Raw genomic sequence first — 16,820 nt, forward strand, 5'->3', positions numbered from 1 at the left:
TCTATACTTACCCTGCTCCTGATTAGGGGGTTCAAGGGGTAACGCAGCACCCTGTGTATATCTTAATTGGGGAAGGGAAATCGCAGTCTCTGAAAGAGAGGTGAGGTGTACCTCCCAGTACTTCTAATGACTTTGAGATTCCTATTTTGAAAGAAATCTAGGAGACTGACGGCCTACTGTAGCTGCTTTGCCGGGGGTCTAAAATTACGTCTACGGCTAGGCTAGTCGGCGATTTATTAGGCGCCTCCATGTTCTGCTCGACTCGATCTCTAGCGTAGGCTTAATCTCTTGAACAATTTGAACATCGTGAAACAGGGCCCTCTTTTCATATGGCCCGGTCATTACAATTAAATTATAGAAAAAATATTAAGGACCAGTCGGTGCCCTACCGGAGCTCGACGCCCTAGGGCTTAGCCCTACCTAGCCCAATGGTAGAGATGGGCCTGTCTGGAAATAAATTAAAAAAAAACTTGAGATCTTGAAATGAGGTTGGAAATTTTAAAAATAACCTTGAGCTTGGAAAATACTTGAAATAAACTTGTAAACTTTAAAAATAACCTTGAGCTTGGAAAATACGTGAAATAAACTTGTAACTTTAAAAATAACCTTGAGCTTGGAAAATACTTGAAATGAACTTGTAAATCTTAAATAACTTGAATGTCTTGAAATAAACTTGAATGTCTTGAAAGGAACTTTTAAATCTTGAAATGAACTTGAATGTCTTGAAAGGAACTTTTAAATCTTGAAATGAACTTTTGAATCTTGAAATGAACTTTTAAATATTGAAATGACCTTTTAAATCTTGAAATGAACTTTTAAATCTTGAAATGAACTTTTGAATCTTGAAATGAGCTTTTGAATCTTGGATGGAACTTTTAAATCTTGAAATGAGCTTTTAAATCTTGAAATGAACTTTTAAATCTTGAAATGAACTTTTAAATCTTGAAATGAGCTTTTGAATCTTGAAATGAACTTTTAAAGCTTGAAATGAACTTTTAAATCTTGAAATGAGCTTTTGAATCTTGAATGGAACTTTTAAATCTTGAAATGAACTTTTAAATCTTGAAATGAGCTTTTGAAACTTGAAATGAACTTTTAAATCTTGAAATGAGCTTTTGAATCTTGAAATGAACTTTTAAATCTTGAAATGTTGAACTTTAAAATATTGAAATGAACTTTTAAATCTTGAAATGAACTTTTAAATCTTGAAATGAACTTTTAAATATTGAAATGTCGAACTTTAAAATATTGAAATGAACTTTTAAATCTTGAAATGAACTTTTAATTATTTAAATAAACTTAAAAACTTTGAAAAACAACACGAAAATCTTGAAATAAACTATCAGCCGCTGCTGAAAAAAACCGGTTAAAATTAAAAATTATCCTTTAAAATCTCAAATTCCACTCCAAGTTTTTGAAAATAGTCTCAAATGTATTTATAACTCTTTAGTCACTACACTAATAATTGAATTAGCATTATTTCGTTACCAAACTATTCATCAAGTTGAAATAAATGACTAACCTACAAAAATAAAACAGCTGGATGAACCGTCAAAATATTCGCGTTGATAAACGGGGATATTTTCTTCAACAACCCAGATTTGGAATTACATTATGTATAGGAGAGAGGAGAAGTGGGGGTAGTTAAGCAGTTTCTCCAGACTAAATATAGGTGGCGCTATCGATCGATCGGGATAACCGTCGCTACGAGAGAGAGAGAGAGAGAGACAGAGAGAGAGAGAGAGAGAAAGAGAGAGAGTTGAGGGGAATATATTTTCCAGCCAGAGAGAGAGAATTAGATGAAATAGAGAATTGGTCGGGCAATCTGTCGGTGGCGAGCGTCTTGGCAGGGACTGCTCCCACGTCAAAGCAACGGCGCTATTTTCCCATATGAGCTTAGAAAGAGATAATTGGGATCAACCAGAGAGGATAATATCAAAGGTCTCCGAATGTGTCGGCTCGAAAGATCACTAGTTCGAGCAGAAGGAATGTAGAGAGCGCGAATGCCAGCCAACGTCGTAGCGTGGCCGCGCTGGCCAGCGTCAGCGGCCGGGTCTCCTTCCGCGGCTCAGACAGCCCTTCGACGGAAAAGGCTCACCAGATCTCGACACGGAGATAGCCACCGACAACGACCGTGCGCCCAAACTACGTTACGTTACCTTCCCTTTTACGTATAAAGATTGGATAATTTATTGTTCCATCGTTTAAAAAAGGTACGTATTTATTTTTACATCGTTTGGTTTGTTGTTCCGAAATTAAGCCATTCTATTAAAACCTCATTTACGGATATTATTTGCTCCTGATGGGTTTTAATCAAATGAAAAGTTGGGAATTAATTTATTGGTTTTAGTAAAACGGTCGATTATTGTACAAGTAACGATTGATAAGTAAAATCTGAAGTTTTGAATATTTCTTAAGAGAAGTAAGCCTCTATGCCATAAAATTGTAACACGTATCTTCGTAAGCTCCGTTTAAAAAAGGTATTTTTGAAATGTTATTTGGATGATTGTAGCGAGATTACGTTTAGGGATAACTCATACACACGAACGAATTTTCAACTACTTTATTTTGAAAGTTAATAATATAATCCTTACGAGAGAAAAGCATCTACGCTATTATAATGTATTCCATGCATCTTCGTAGGCTCAAGGCGGTTTCCTATGGGTGCAAATTACACACCACATCATTGGTCAAATTGAATTACCGCGTTCACTGCAAAAAAAAAATTACCAAAGGGATATTAACTTTTTTATAAATCATACTTTCCCGATCCAATAATCAATTTTTCTTCTGAAACCTATTTCTATAAACGTCAGTGGGAGCCTTCAAAGGGTTATGTTTCATTAATAGTAAGTGGGTACTATCTTTGAGGTGCATTATATACTTTTCTTTAAAAATAAAAGTGACCTTTAAAACCAAGAAGCTCCGAAGAGTTAATCTTTGAAGTTCACGACGATTAAGAAATTTTATATTTATGATTATTATTCATATTGAATTTGAAACAATTATTAATCTACGTTTAATTTAATTTAATTTAATTTCGAAAATATTTCGCTTATCTCGTTGACCGATATATTTAATTTTATTCGCGTTTTAAAATAAAATGAACCTTTTGAATTTACAGCAAATATTACCGAATTAAGTCTATTTTTTACCTACTAGCGCCTGTAGAAGTATTCTAGTAGCAATACATCACTGTTCCGGGACAAGCCAACATTTAGCGGCAAGCTCAAACATTTAACGCGAAATTTGTATTTGGCGGAAATAGGATATTCCAAGACTTTCCGTACAGAGAGAAAGAGTAGCCACGGACGTTTTACTGAAAATTAAATTATATCAGAAGTATATAAAATTCGTTAAATTATAGTGATTCTCGAAAACTATGTAATCGTAAAAACTATTTTTAAATAATAAATATCTAAATGAAGTGCAACTTTTACACGGTCAGACGTTACATTTTGAATCAATTTGTGAGAAAATTCGATCCTCCGAAGGTACATGTTTCAATTTTAACTCGTAGACGGATACTTATTTCGTAAGAGTCATTCTATATACTTCTGACTATTGTATAAATAGTCTATACTTTTCGGTATGTCGAAGTACACGATTTCCAAAGGCGACTTTCGAAAATTCCAACTTCCCTTCTCTAGCACTTAATTCAATTACATTTACATTACGCGGCATGCTTTCCCGTTTACGCGGGGCAAAAAAAAGGGGGAAGGAAGGTCCGGAGCGCGTGACAACGGCTCGTATAATCGGACGACAATGTTATTGCTCGATTTTGATAACTTGTTGAGAGTCGCTTTTAGGAAAGGTTGCCATTAGTTCATTCTTCGGTTTCCAGCGCCACCCTTCCACCCGACAGCGCGCCACACACCCGAGAAAGGGGGTAAATTCGGCGTAATCTTAGACCTCCAACGAATGTCAGCTGAACGCGGGATCTAGCTGACAAATAATTAGTTTCGTGGACGCGGTGGATCTCGCGGATTCAAAATCGGTGGGGGTGATGGGATGTCGGGGGGTGGCAAAGATTGAAGGAGCGGAGGGACCCCCGGGGTCGGGCATTGTGTTCGTCAAGTGCGGGGGTTCGCGGAAACCCCCTCTCGGCCGCTCGCTTTGCTTATATAAGTCACAGACTGGAATGCTAAGAGCTCACCGTTACTCGAACGAAATTCCAATCGATTTCTTTCTATACGCGAGACGAGCGAACCTTCTCCGAGCGGGAATAATGAAGTTTCGGCCATTCTTTCGGACGTATCCGACGCTTCTTTTGTTTTCATTCGCTAGAATCGCGGAGCAGCCCTCCAGCTCCAAAGAGCTCCACCTTCCACGGATTCCATTCGCGATCGTATATATTTTATATCATATAGTGCTTAAAACCAATTCACTGGCTTTATCTGAATCTAGGAAATAATTACCATAACTCAGATATCAGATTATCCGCTTTTACGCTCAGATATTATCAGATCAATTGATACGGGTCGAAATGTAAAACGGAAACTGAATTCATTGAAATCCAACTGATATAAGGAGAGCACATTTCAAATGCCTAACATATCGATTTTATAAATTCCCCATTTAAATTCTTTTCGAAACTTTAGTTACTGTTTATTTTAATTGGCTTTCCTCGTGATTAGAGGTCGGCGGAACAAATAAATTAACCGCAAAAATTTCAATTAATCATTTAAATTAGTATTATTTGTTTTGTACGAATAAACAACGATTTAACATGCAAAATTAATCATTTTTTTGAATATTTCTGAATAATTCTAGGTTATGGATAAATATAAACAATCGTATAATTTCTTATTCAAACGCTGACCTCTACTCCTGATTATTTATTTAAATACTACACGTATAAGCTAGATAATTGTTCTTGCGGGGATAACTATACCAGATCACTTCAAATAGGTTACTTGGGATAACTAATCATAAACAATTTGAAGTCAGATTTCTGAGTGGGTATAGTCAGGAATCCATACCTCTACTTGGAATGCTTAACGTGGCGGATTTTCGTCTCAATGTGGCTGACGTGTTTTATGACGTGTTAAATTGTTCACGAGATATAACATAAATAACGTCACTTCCGTTGTTATCAACTGCATAGATGGGAAACGGAAGTGAAATGCATTTTGAAAACGTCCAGAATTTCTAGTGCGTTTCTGGTTTAGACACGTATAAAATCTTCTAGCAATTTTCTAGTAATATTTCAACCAAAAGACCTTAGTATTCATAAGGTAACCTAACCTTAACCTTAATTTGACCTAAACCCTACGTAATCTAACCTAAGCCATAATTTGACCTAATCCTTACGTAACCTAACCTAAACTCAATTTTTCCAATTTCCATATATCTCGTGTAATGAAATATTATACAAAGGCATACTTGAGATATTATGTTTTATATGAAGTAACAAATTCCACGTCGAATTTGGAATAAAGGAGCTCTACCACTACACGAAACGCTACTATAGATAACTAATATCAGAGTTGTATTATATTGAAAGCGTATTTAGGTTCCTGAGAACGTACGAGTCAACTTGCTTAGAGTAACGAAATGTACTACTTTGGCCAAACTGAAAATCGCTATTAATATAATAATTTTTGGCATGATAATTGAGTCTACCAACTATTTTGTAGTTTTTGATTAATTAAATTAATTAAATCTCCGAAAATAAGTTTCATTTAAAGTTGCACTAATTTAATAGTTAAATTAATCATGGTCATATTTTTTAAATATATTAGAAATCTTTCTTACAATCGATACTAGATGGCGCGGCACAATTGGGAAAATGGATGGTTTACGTTTTAAGGATAAATTTAGGTCGACTTCTAAGTTCTCAATAACCTAAATACATTCTCGATAAAGTACCCATAGGGTCTTCATGTTTAAATTTTTCATCAACAGTTAGGCCTACGTCGATAAAATATTATTTGTCAGCTATTGACTTTAAACTCGGAACAACTCCTACGTTGAGTTTGCAAGTTCTTTCCCCACTGGTTTAAGTGCTTTTCCCCGGAGCTCTTCGGTTTCCCTTTCCATAAAAACTTGTTGAGATTAACGGTAATAGTAAGTGTAGGGAGCTGTTGCCTCTCGTGGCATGAAGGGCTTGCCACCGCCATCCTACTCATTGTAACCCGGCCACCTGAATTAAAGGCATTAAAAGTCGCTCTCTGACTTAAGCCTTAGGTGGTTATTATTAACATAACTTGATAACTTAGGCCCAAGGTGATGTCTTGGGTATTAGCCTAGCTGATTATTATTAAAATAACTAATAAAACTATTAAAAAAATTATTGTATTTTAAAATGCCATTAATTCGGGTGGCCAGGTTACAATGCGTAGGAAGGTGGTAGCAACCCTACATGCCACGCGAGCCAACAACTCCCTACATTCACTATTACCGTTAGCCTCTACAAATTGTTTTGGGGGGGAAACCGAAGAATTCGGGGAAACTCGTTTATCCAATTGGCGAGATAATTTGTAAACTCAACACAGAAACAGTTGTTCCGAGTTTTCACCCAGTGCCACGAGCTGGGATCGAATCCGGCTCCTTTTGCTGCGAGGCGAAAGTGCTAACCACTCTGCCACCCCACCTTTTATAGAGGTTAATACGTTTATTTCGATTGTGACTATTTTCAAGGCATACACTACAGCAGTCAAGGCTTAAAATTTGTTGACTCTACGTTTAATACGTCTTTCGACAGTTTAATTTAGCTCGTTTTAAACATATTTTCACAGTTTTATTGTTCTATTGTTTCCCCCAATGCTTTAGTTTTCAAATTGGTGTTTATTTCGAGTAAATATTGAGCGAACCCCGTTTATATTTAAAATGCCCAATTTGTATCGAATAACGTAGGAGGATAACCTTTCGAATCCTTCCAATTTAAGGCCCAAACAAACCTTGTTGACACCTAAAAAAAAATATCGATCTGATTACGAGGTAGCGATGACTAGAAATCTCCTTCGCTGGATAGTTTTCGATTGAGACCAAGGCCTATTGCAGGGCCCCCACTGGTATCTTCAAATTTTTTATAGGAAAAATAGGATTATATTTCTAAAAATATAGGACTTTATAATACTATTTTTTCCAATTATAGGATTTTATAGGACTAAATATGCTATTTCATTTACTAACTTTATACATTTAAAAACAAAATCTATATTTAGTGAAATAAATCTTTGATTTTCACTTGAAAAATAGAAACTATTTAACCATTTTATCACAAAAATATACTAGTAGCTAACCGTGTTAACTATGACAAAAGTAGAGACTAGAGTGACTTTGTATAGGAATTTGTCCTATAGCAAAATCTAGCAATTTAACAGAGGCGGGATTTCAAATGGGCGAAATATCAAAATTATAGGATTTTATAGGACTTTTGGGGGATTTTGCTAAAAATATAAGATGTTATAGGACATTTTTGAAAATATAGGATTTTATAGGAATTATAGGACCTCTGGGGGCCCGGCTATTGAAAATTAACGCTTTTATCACGAAAACCGGGATTTATTTCGGCAAAATAATAACAAATTTTTCAATCGGAACATAAAGTTTACTATTATAAAGACCGAATTAAGGTAGTTAATTTGAAATTTTAGAAAAAAATACTTGTTTTGACGAATATTACTAAATTAAAAAAGCCAAGTTAAAAAATTCTCTAAGTTATATGAAATCCATGAGAAAAAAATCCAAAAAAACAATTTCGTTTATTTAGAAATAAATATCGTTTTATTTTACAAATTGCAGTTTGTCTATTTAAATGTAATCGTGTAGCTAATTGCTTTAAAAAAAATTCTATATCACGGGTACCATTATTATATTCTTCACATATTGATCAAAGTTTTGTTGTAGGTTTGCATAGATTTTCCTTTTAATTATCAGCTGCAACATCTAGGCACTGAACTGCTTTTATTTCGGCTAAATCGGCTGGGTAATTATGAGTTATTTCTAATATTGGCTCTGTTTTGGTTAAAGTTGCAATTTAACGAACTCGCTTTCGAACAACGCCATCGAATTTTAAGCTTACCGCGACTGTGTATTACATACAAGTGTCCTTGATAGCATAGCTTCTCGTTTCCATTATTCGACTTTCTAATGTCCATTTCTAAATATTGTAGGAAATTAGGGAACCTATTCATTTAATAAATTTTACGCTTTTTTAGACTAAATGTTTTTTCTCTTTTATTAATTTTACGCTTTTTTAGACTAAATGTTTTTTCTCTTTTATTAATTTTACGCTTTTTTAGACTAAATGTTTTTTCTCTTTTATTAATTTTACGCTTTTTTAGACTAAATGTTTTTTCTCTTTTATTAATTTTACGCTTTTTTAGACTAAATGTTTTTTCTCTTTTATTAATTTTACGCTTTTTTAGACTAAATGTTTTTTCTCTTTTATTAATTTAACGCTTTTTTAGACTAAATGTTTTTTCTCTTTTATTAATGTTACGCTTTTTTAGACTAAATGTGTTTTCTCTTTTATTAATGTTACGCTTTTTTAGACTAAATGTGTTTTCTCTTTTATTAATTTTACGCTTTTTTAGACTAAATGTGTTTTCTCTTTTATTAATTTTACGCTTTTTTAGACTAAATGTGTTTTCTCTTTTATTAATTTTACGCTTTTTTAGACTAAATGTGTTTTCTCTTTTATTAATGTTACGCTTTTTTAGACTAAATGTGTTTTCTCTTTTATTAATTTTACGCTTTTTTAGACTAAATGTTTTTTCTCTTTTATTAATTTTACGCTTTTTTAGACTAAATGTGTTTTCTCTTTTATTAATTTTACGCTTTTTTAGATTTTTACACTGGATTTGTTTTCTCTGCTTTTATTACAAAATGGATTTTTCTTTTTGTGTTTTTTTAATTTAATTTTTTTCTTTGAATTTTTAGTGCGTACTACCGTTTTGACTGGTATTTATCCGTCATCAATGTAACTTGTTAATCATTCCGCCAGACGTTTTCCTGATATATTTACTAATTCTTAAATTTCCCTGAATTTTACCTGTCATTTTCTAACTAGTTTTGAAAATTCCCTGACTTTTCCGTAAATTCTATACTCATTTTAAAATTCCCAGACTTTTCTAGGCCCTCCAGGCAACCCTGCGGGAATAAACCCCCTGCTCTCTCTTGTTTGACATTTGAGACCCAATTAAGTATTATAGGAAATATAAAACGCTTTGAAAATGAAGACGAACTTTGGCAAAATAATGACGAATTGTTGAATCGTAATATAAAATGGATTATTGGAAATACTAGCTATATTCGTAATATTTTGTCGAATTTGAGATCTAAACGTTTTTTAGATCTTTTCCGAGTATTATGGGATAGGAAGAATTTTAATATGTATAATAAAATAAAACCTTCAATAAGTATTATATATATACATTTGCAAAATTTTTCAACTAATTATTTATTGGCGAAGAAAGGTTGCAGGCGGGAAATGTATGAACAAGTATCTTTATTGCTAATTATTTTACTTATGGTTTTATTGAATATAAAGTATGTAATAATTCTGTTAGGTAAATCAATATTTTCTTTTATAAGCACTTAACTACATACTGTCATAAGTAAATAATATTTTTACATAAGTGTGACACTTCCTATTCTTCAGAGCTATTCACAAGACAGACGGCATTACGGGCTTCGTCGCCGTTTTGCATCCGCTCGCTAACGCGTCACACGTAGCCTTTGACAGCGCCTCGCTAGGGGGAGATTTTCTTCTCGTGATGACGTCACTCCGTTACTAGCTTTCAGAAAAATATTCCCCAAAGTGACTAACTTATGGAACAATATTATAGACTTATGATACTGTATATCTCTTACTCGCGGCGGTCATTCACAAACGTGGCGCCATCTCTATTTTAATTCATGAACTTTTAAAAAGCATAACTTTCGGGACTCTTAAGGCGGATGCACACATAGCCTTCGCGCGCGAAATTTCGCTGGCAAATCGCGTCGCGTGACTTAAATAGAATGGAAGTCATGGCGCATGGGCGCGTGTGCGAAAATTCGCAGGCAAAATCGCTTGCGAACCGTATGTGTGTTTGGGCCTTAAATCAATGCCGTCTGACTAATTTTGGCTTCGAAACGAATCTAGAAGGTGGATCCTTTTCATTGTTGTGGAACAAAAGGTTTACGCTAAACTAAACCATTCGCTTGCCCTGGTGGAGAGAATGACTCTACCCGTGAACCATCCGTCAAGATCAGAGTACTCTCCGTACTCCTTAAAATCGTCTGCTTATCCAGAATTTTGGAAAAAAGATTTTACCATGACTCAAACTTTTCGCCACCACTGACGGTTAGTCTTCTTACAGCGAATATGATTCACCTATTGCTGCCGTCAGAGTGATCTTACCATACCAAAAATAAATAGACATAAACAGAAAGTATCGCATTGGAGGCAAAGTTCGCGCCATGTAATCTGAGAAACTACTTTAACCCCTTTCGGCGATGCCGACCCCCTTCGCGGACCGTTACAAATTTAGGGCATTGCACGAGGTACATGCGAAAACTGGTTTTAAAAACGTCGCTCTCCGCGAAATAGCTAGCAGCTAAGTTCGTAGTCTCCGCGCGCACGTTTGTACCAAAATCAAAACTTAATGTTTTAGTTTTGTGTTATAATGATGGAAATTCTCGGAGAGTTATGGATGTTATTATTAAGAATTATGCTGAAGACGTAAACGTATTTATTTCATCCCATTTACTTAAAGGAATTATAAATCCGAATATTTCAGTGTTCGTTTCTTTCTCTTCCACAGATTTTGGATATTCAGTTACTAAGCCTAGGTCTACCTTATCTACGTCTTCTAACGCTTTGCTTTTTTTTTAAATATCTTCATTGTTTTCAATTTCAACGAGTTCAGTTTGAACTAAAGTCGTACGCAACTCTTTTATGTATAAATTACATTGACTTGCCTGGTTTTTAGAATTTTCTGGCATTAATGCTGGGGTTTTTTTCCGAGCCATTTAGAACTGAAAATTAAGCGGACGATCGAAAGAGCTTATAGGAAATCCCGCCAGGGTGTTTAGCATCGCGAAACACTACTTTTACAAATTTCCGACCAAAATTTTCCAATGCTTTACAGGCGATCTGATTGGGTGGCACTCAAAGGGTGGGAAGCATTGGGGGTTTGCCCTTTAGATTTCAAGGACACCAAAGGGAAAGGTACAGAATACCGCAAATGCGAGACTTTCTGTTTATGTCTATTTATTTTTGACCATACGCGATACGCCAGGATAAGCATTCCAAGTAGAGGTATGGATTCCTGGTACCATAGATATATGAAATAGCATAGACACATTACGCTGCACACGGGCCCGTGGGAAAAACACGGAAGAAACAGCTAGCAGAAGACCCATATTTTCAGGAAGCGCTACGTAATAGTGCCATCTATCGGTGACCAAAATTAGTATTTGGAAAATATTATGGGTATTTCAAAATTTTGGAGTGTTAAATAAAGAACTATAAATCTGCTTTAAGCAATATGTAGAAACATCTTTATTGAGCAATGCTAATTTAAAAAATCACTTCTATCGCTTCAATGAGGCCGATTTGGGCTGCCCTCCATGTTATCTTCGCTAATACAGTTCCCCTATAGACCCAAACCGAACAAGCCTACTGAGAGAGACTGTTCATATTTCTTTTTGCTAACTGCTAAATTCGCTTATTCTATACTGTGTGTAGACAGACTCACGACACCCAGTCACCCACCCATACACACGATAGACACAAGGCCAAGCACACAGCATAGAAGCAAAGACCAAACAATTTTAGTGATTAATATAGAATTTTTTAAGTGAACTAAAATCTTGAAGGGAAAAACTTTGAATTAATTAAGTGTTCATCAGGGCCAGTAACACCCCAAGCATTCAATTTTTAAACTGGCTCAGCTAATTTTTAAACTGGTGATTCGCCTGTGATAGTGCCTTATTTCTCGCACTGCAAGGGAACTAGTGAGAAGATATTACGTCATTTCCGGTGAGAAGGATCGTCAAAATTTTGAGAAGTGAGAATTCTGAATATCAAGGGAAGAATTCTTAAAAATTTGACGCAGTTCGGGCTGATTTGTTTGTTTAGGGGAAGGTGCAACGCTCAAAAATGGCCTCATCGAAGTCCTGCTCCCTAAATATAAATAAATACATTCTTTCGAAGGGTAAAAGCATCGAAAATATAAAATCTACTCTAGTTTTGGATAGGTTTTAAAGTGTATCTCGAGGCTTTAAAGCTAGAGATTTGCGCGGTACTTTATATTTCAATAGACGAGCCTTAAGTCATAGCTTTACCGGAAGTCAAAAGGCCTAAAGTACCTCGAGATGGTAAATCGACCAAGTTTCTATTCCTCTTCTATATTTTCTATGGTAAAAGGTTTCTAAAGTTATAAGGTTCTTGGAAAAGTAGGAGCCAACTTTTTTTCAAAACATGGTTGGCCAACACGAGCACGGCTAACTTTGATCACACGCTGTTCGCGCTACAGCGGCCAACCCAAGCACCTAATTTTCATTAACAAGGATTTTCCCGCTAGGGGAATTTTGGCGCTCCAACCTCACAGATTTCTTATACGGGTTTCAACGCAAAACGGGTGTTATTAACGCGTCTTATACGCTTAATTTAAAATATCACATTTATATCGGCAACTTTTGATACTTGTTACTTTATTAATATTTACAAGTTGTGTCCAAAGTAATTACGTAAAAATGACAATTTTAATATGAATAAGTTTGAATTCCCCGCCTTTGGTCTGTATAAAATAAACTATTCTAAACAAAATATTCCGCTAGGGGCGCTCAACTCATACTGATATCTCTGGCTCGTAGGTTAACATTGAAACTTCCACGAATGGGTTGGCCGCTATAGCGCGAACAGCACGTGATCAAAGTTGGCCGTGACAGGAGTCGCAAACCAAGCTGCTCTTTTCGTTGAAGTTTCTATGTTAACCTACGAAGCAAAATATCTCTCGGCTCTGAGCGCGCCTAGCGGAAAATTATTTTTAGAATAGTTTTTGCAGACAATAGCTGAAAACTATTCGTGAGTTCTAAACCGTTAAGAGAACGGCCTAGGACTGAGCTGTAACGTCACGCAAAAGTTCTGGATAGTTCAGAACTTTTGTACGAATAGTTGTGGTTCGTACGATTTGACGTACGCAGCCCGATGTGCAGACGAATTTTAGAGATTTCAACCTTGAGTTCCGACCAGTACTTGCTCTTGAGCAGGTACCATTTAGAACGGTTCCGAACGGTTCAACAAGAGGTTCTTGTCTGCGAATAGTTTGCATTTGGGTAGTTCTAGAATTTTTTTTTGCCGAATAGTGCGCATGGGGACTGGTTGAACGGTTCAGAACTCACGAATAGTTTTCAGCTATTATAAAAACGAGTGTGGCGCTGAACGCCGATAGTTTATGGCATGGTTTATAGTGGGGAAATCCTTGTTCATGGAATTTCGGCGAATGGGTTGGCCGCTATTGCGTTTGTGTCAAAGTTGGCCGTGCTCCGTGTGAATGAAGAAAACATTTCCACATGACCGAGGCTTAGCTTCAAATGATTAAATCAAATACTTTTCGCACACATCCTTTTTATTTAAAATAAATGATAATATTAAAATGAAATACGTTTATTATGATAAGTTGATATATTTTGTAGTAGAATAAGTATTTTTTTAAGAACTACGAGTAATTTTGCCGGTTATCGCGCACGAAATCTTGACAACGTTTGGTTGAGCCATAAGTCTATAATATTGTTCCAATAATTGTAACAATATTATATAGACTTGTTAATTTTCCGGAAAAATGAAATGCGGAAAATTTTCCGCAAATCGGAAAAATAAAAAAATGAAACAAAAATTACTTTTTAAGGGTTTTTAATGTTTTTAACTTTTTCGATATAAAATGTCTAATATCAGTAAACATACTATAGAACATTAATTAACATTGTCAATCAGTTTAAACTAGTCTAGAGGTTTAGTTTTACTTTTAGATTAAAAAATTAGGCGAAAGTGCCGCTTTATTTAAATTTGCAAACAATACTAGACTAATCATGGAATGAAAACTGTTTTTATTTTTTTCGGAAAGATACGGAAAATATTCCGGAAAAAAGGCCTCGGTCATTTTCCGGAAATTTTTCCGACTTACAACACTATAATATTATACACTTATAGTTGAGCGTATGAAGGAAAACTTCCGGGTTTTGCGGACAAAAGTCCAAAAATATGTTCACCCACTTCACCAACAAAGTTGGGCAAAATTGTTGTGGTGCAAGCACAGCTCGGGGTAGCACGTGCAATAAGCAGGCATTAGCTGTCTCGTGCTGCGTGCAAACTCCCCCTAGTATCACGTAGTGCCCCCTTTTAACTAAAAAAACAAACATTCCAAGAACCTCATTCAGTAGATTTTCTCGACACGTGTTAAGCACGATAATAAGGTTTGTTACTAAAATACAATTTTAGCTAATGGTTGAAACACACGCCATTGTTTTAGGACGAAAGTAGCACGTACTACGCGGAATTATTATGAAACAAGCGCAAACATTTTTTAGCAATCTCGAAAAATTTCAAAACTCTTGAATTCTACTATTTTTTCTTGAGGTTACGAATAAAAGTTAACCATTCAATTGATTGTTAATTTGGTTATGAAATTATTTGTGGTCGTACATTGAAAACCGCTCTTTCCAACGAACCCAAAACTTATATTGCTTTAAAATTTCTCGCAACCAACTTTTAAGTGTCTATAATATTGTTCCATAAGTTTGTCACTTTGAGGAATATTTGACTGAGAGCTAGAAACGGAGTGACGTCATCACAAGAAGAAAATCTCCCCCTAGCGAGGCGCTGTCAAAGGCTACGTGTGACGCGTTGACGAGCGGACGTGAAAAGGCGATGAAGCCCGTAATGCAGTCTGTCTTGTGAATAGTTCTCAGTGAGAATTCGAAGTGTCACACTTATGTAACAATATTATATACTTATGGTGTTGGAAAGAACGAAATATTTAGTCATCTTGAAAATATAAACAAACTCTTTTATTCCCGTCAAAATATAACAGCCAATGCATAGAGTGCCGTTCGTAAATGATGGTTTAGTAGTTAACCTTGTCTAAGAGAGAAATTCCCATAAAGGCTAACGTGATTAAGATAAATTTTAAATCGAGCGCGGCGACAAATTTAAATAGCAAATTTATTTAATTAGGAAAGAGAATCCTGCTTGAAGCGTCTATAAAACGCAAACGATGTGGGCGAAAAGGCAAACTTTACTAAATACACCTTTCCCGCTTAATCAAGGAACGCGCTGGCATGTCTTAATTAAAATAAGTGGGGGGGGGGGAGATAAACCTTAATTTCCTCCCCAAACCTTTTCTTTAATTCCTTCTTTTTATTTTCTATTTTTTCTTCAAGTCTCTTTGTTTCCGACGGAAAGAAAGGTTTCGAGAAAGAAAGTGCGATTTAGAATCGAAAAAGGAAGATTATTTTTTCCGAAATCGTCGCTGCGGAGACAACTGCGAAGACATTACACGCTTCTCGGAACCAGGCGGCCAACTCGAGGGTGACGGCGAAGCGAGTGTCTGAGGCGCCTCGTGTCGGTGCCGCGGTGGCGTCCAGTTGTCCGACAAAGTGGCCGCTCGGTCGGCGAAAGACGCGCCGATGGAACCTAGCTCGACTAGCGTAATTGGCGAGTTCCTCGTCAGGGTTCCGAGTTTGCATTTCCGGCAGCTGATTCGCGGCGGGCCGTTCGAGCCTCAACCGGGAGAGGACGACGACGACGAGGAGGACCATCGACGGACGCGGGCCGAGGTTCCGAGGGCCATCGGGCCCGATAAATGATCTTCATGAAGAACTGGAGAGGGAGAAGGCGCCGGGCCAGCAGGGACGAAGCCTCCGATGGCGGCCCCACCAACATGAGCCTGACCGTCGACGCTGACGTCGAAGAGGTACGTTCAACATCCATTCTCTTCATTTACACCGTTGTAGATGGATTAATAAAACTCTTTAAAGGCTGATTTTCACTAGGATAGTAATGCGGAAACGTTGACGACCAAACTTTTATTGTGGCTCGTTTTCACTAGGACCAAAAATGTCGCGAAGATGATCGAGCGTCGATATTAGGGAAAAAATGTTAGGACAGTTAGCATCGACCGAGGGACAGATCACTTGGTTACAGCTAGGAGCAACCAACACAGCACCCCACACAAAGAGAACGCAACCCGTCAAAAGTCGTGCATTTTCTTGCGTACAGTTTTCATTCGTTAGACCACAAGTGTATAATATTGTAACATAAGTGTGACACTTCCTATTCTTCACATGCAAAAGTTTTAATGAGAGCTATTCACAAGACAAACTGCATTACGGGCTTCGTCGCCGTTTTGCGTCTGCTTGCTCCAGCGTCACACGTAGCCTTTGACAGCACCTCGCTAGGGGGAGATTTTCTTCTCGTGATGACGTCACTCAGTAACTAGCTCTCAGTAAAATATTCCCTAAAGTGACAAACTTATAGAATGATATTATATACATATGGTTAGACGCATTATCACCTACTGCCGTCGGTAGGGGAAAATTCGGAAATTGTCTTCCCCCTTTCCGTAAAACGTTTAGCGTATAGGTTCGTCCAATGAAATTTGTACACAACACTGCGTTAGCGTGTTTAAAAGCTAGCTGCGTTCTCCTTGTGTTTGTTGCTCCTAGGTTACAGGGTGTCCTAATAATCATGATTAAAAATTTAATCATGATTTAATCTTTGTACAGCCAAAGCTACAGATTTAATTTTAATCTAATCTAATCATGATTTAATCATACGATGGTGTCCTAATAATCATTGGACTCCCTCGTATCTAATGCTTGGT

General features: G+C 36.4%; 1 protein-coding gene across 1 annotated transcript in view; it reads left to right on the forward strand.

Annotated features, from left to right (window-relative positions):
- The first annotated feature begins 1,813 nt into the window (after positions 1–1,813).
- Positions 1,814–16,820, forward strand: part of LOC149934458 (uncharacterized) — a 100,214-nt gene continuing 85,207 nt past the window's right edge. Inside the window, exons 1-2 of the mRNA XM_090181213.1 lie at positions 1,814–2,213; positions 15,379–15,911. Of these exons, the coding sequence (XP_090037339.1) occupies positions 15,801–15,911 (111 nt within the window). The 5' untranslated portion in view covers positions 1,814–2,213; positions 15,379–15,800. The remainder of the gene's footprint in view (positions 2,214–15,378; positions 15,912–16,820) is intronic.

This window comes from Leiobunum rupestre, chromosome 7 (assembly GCF_980474605.1).
Source record: "Leiobunum rupestre chromosome 7, qqLeiRupe1.1.hap1, whole genome shotgun sequence".
In the NCBI taxonomy this organism is placed as follows: domain Eukaryota; kingdom Metazoa; phylum Arthropoda; class Arachnida; order Opiliones; family Sclerosomatidae; genus Leiobunum; species Leiobunum rupestre.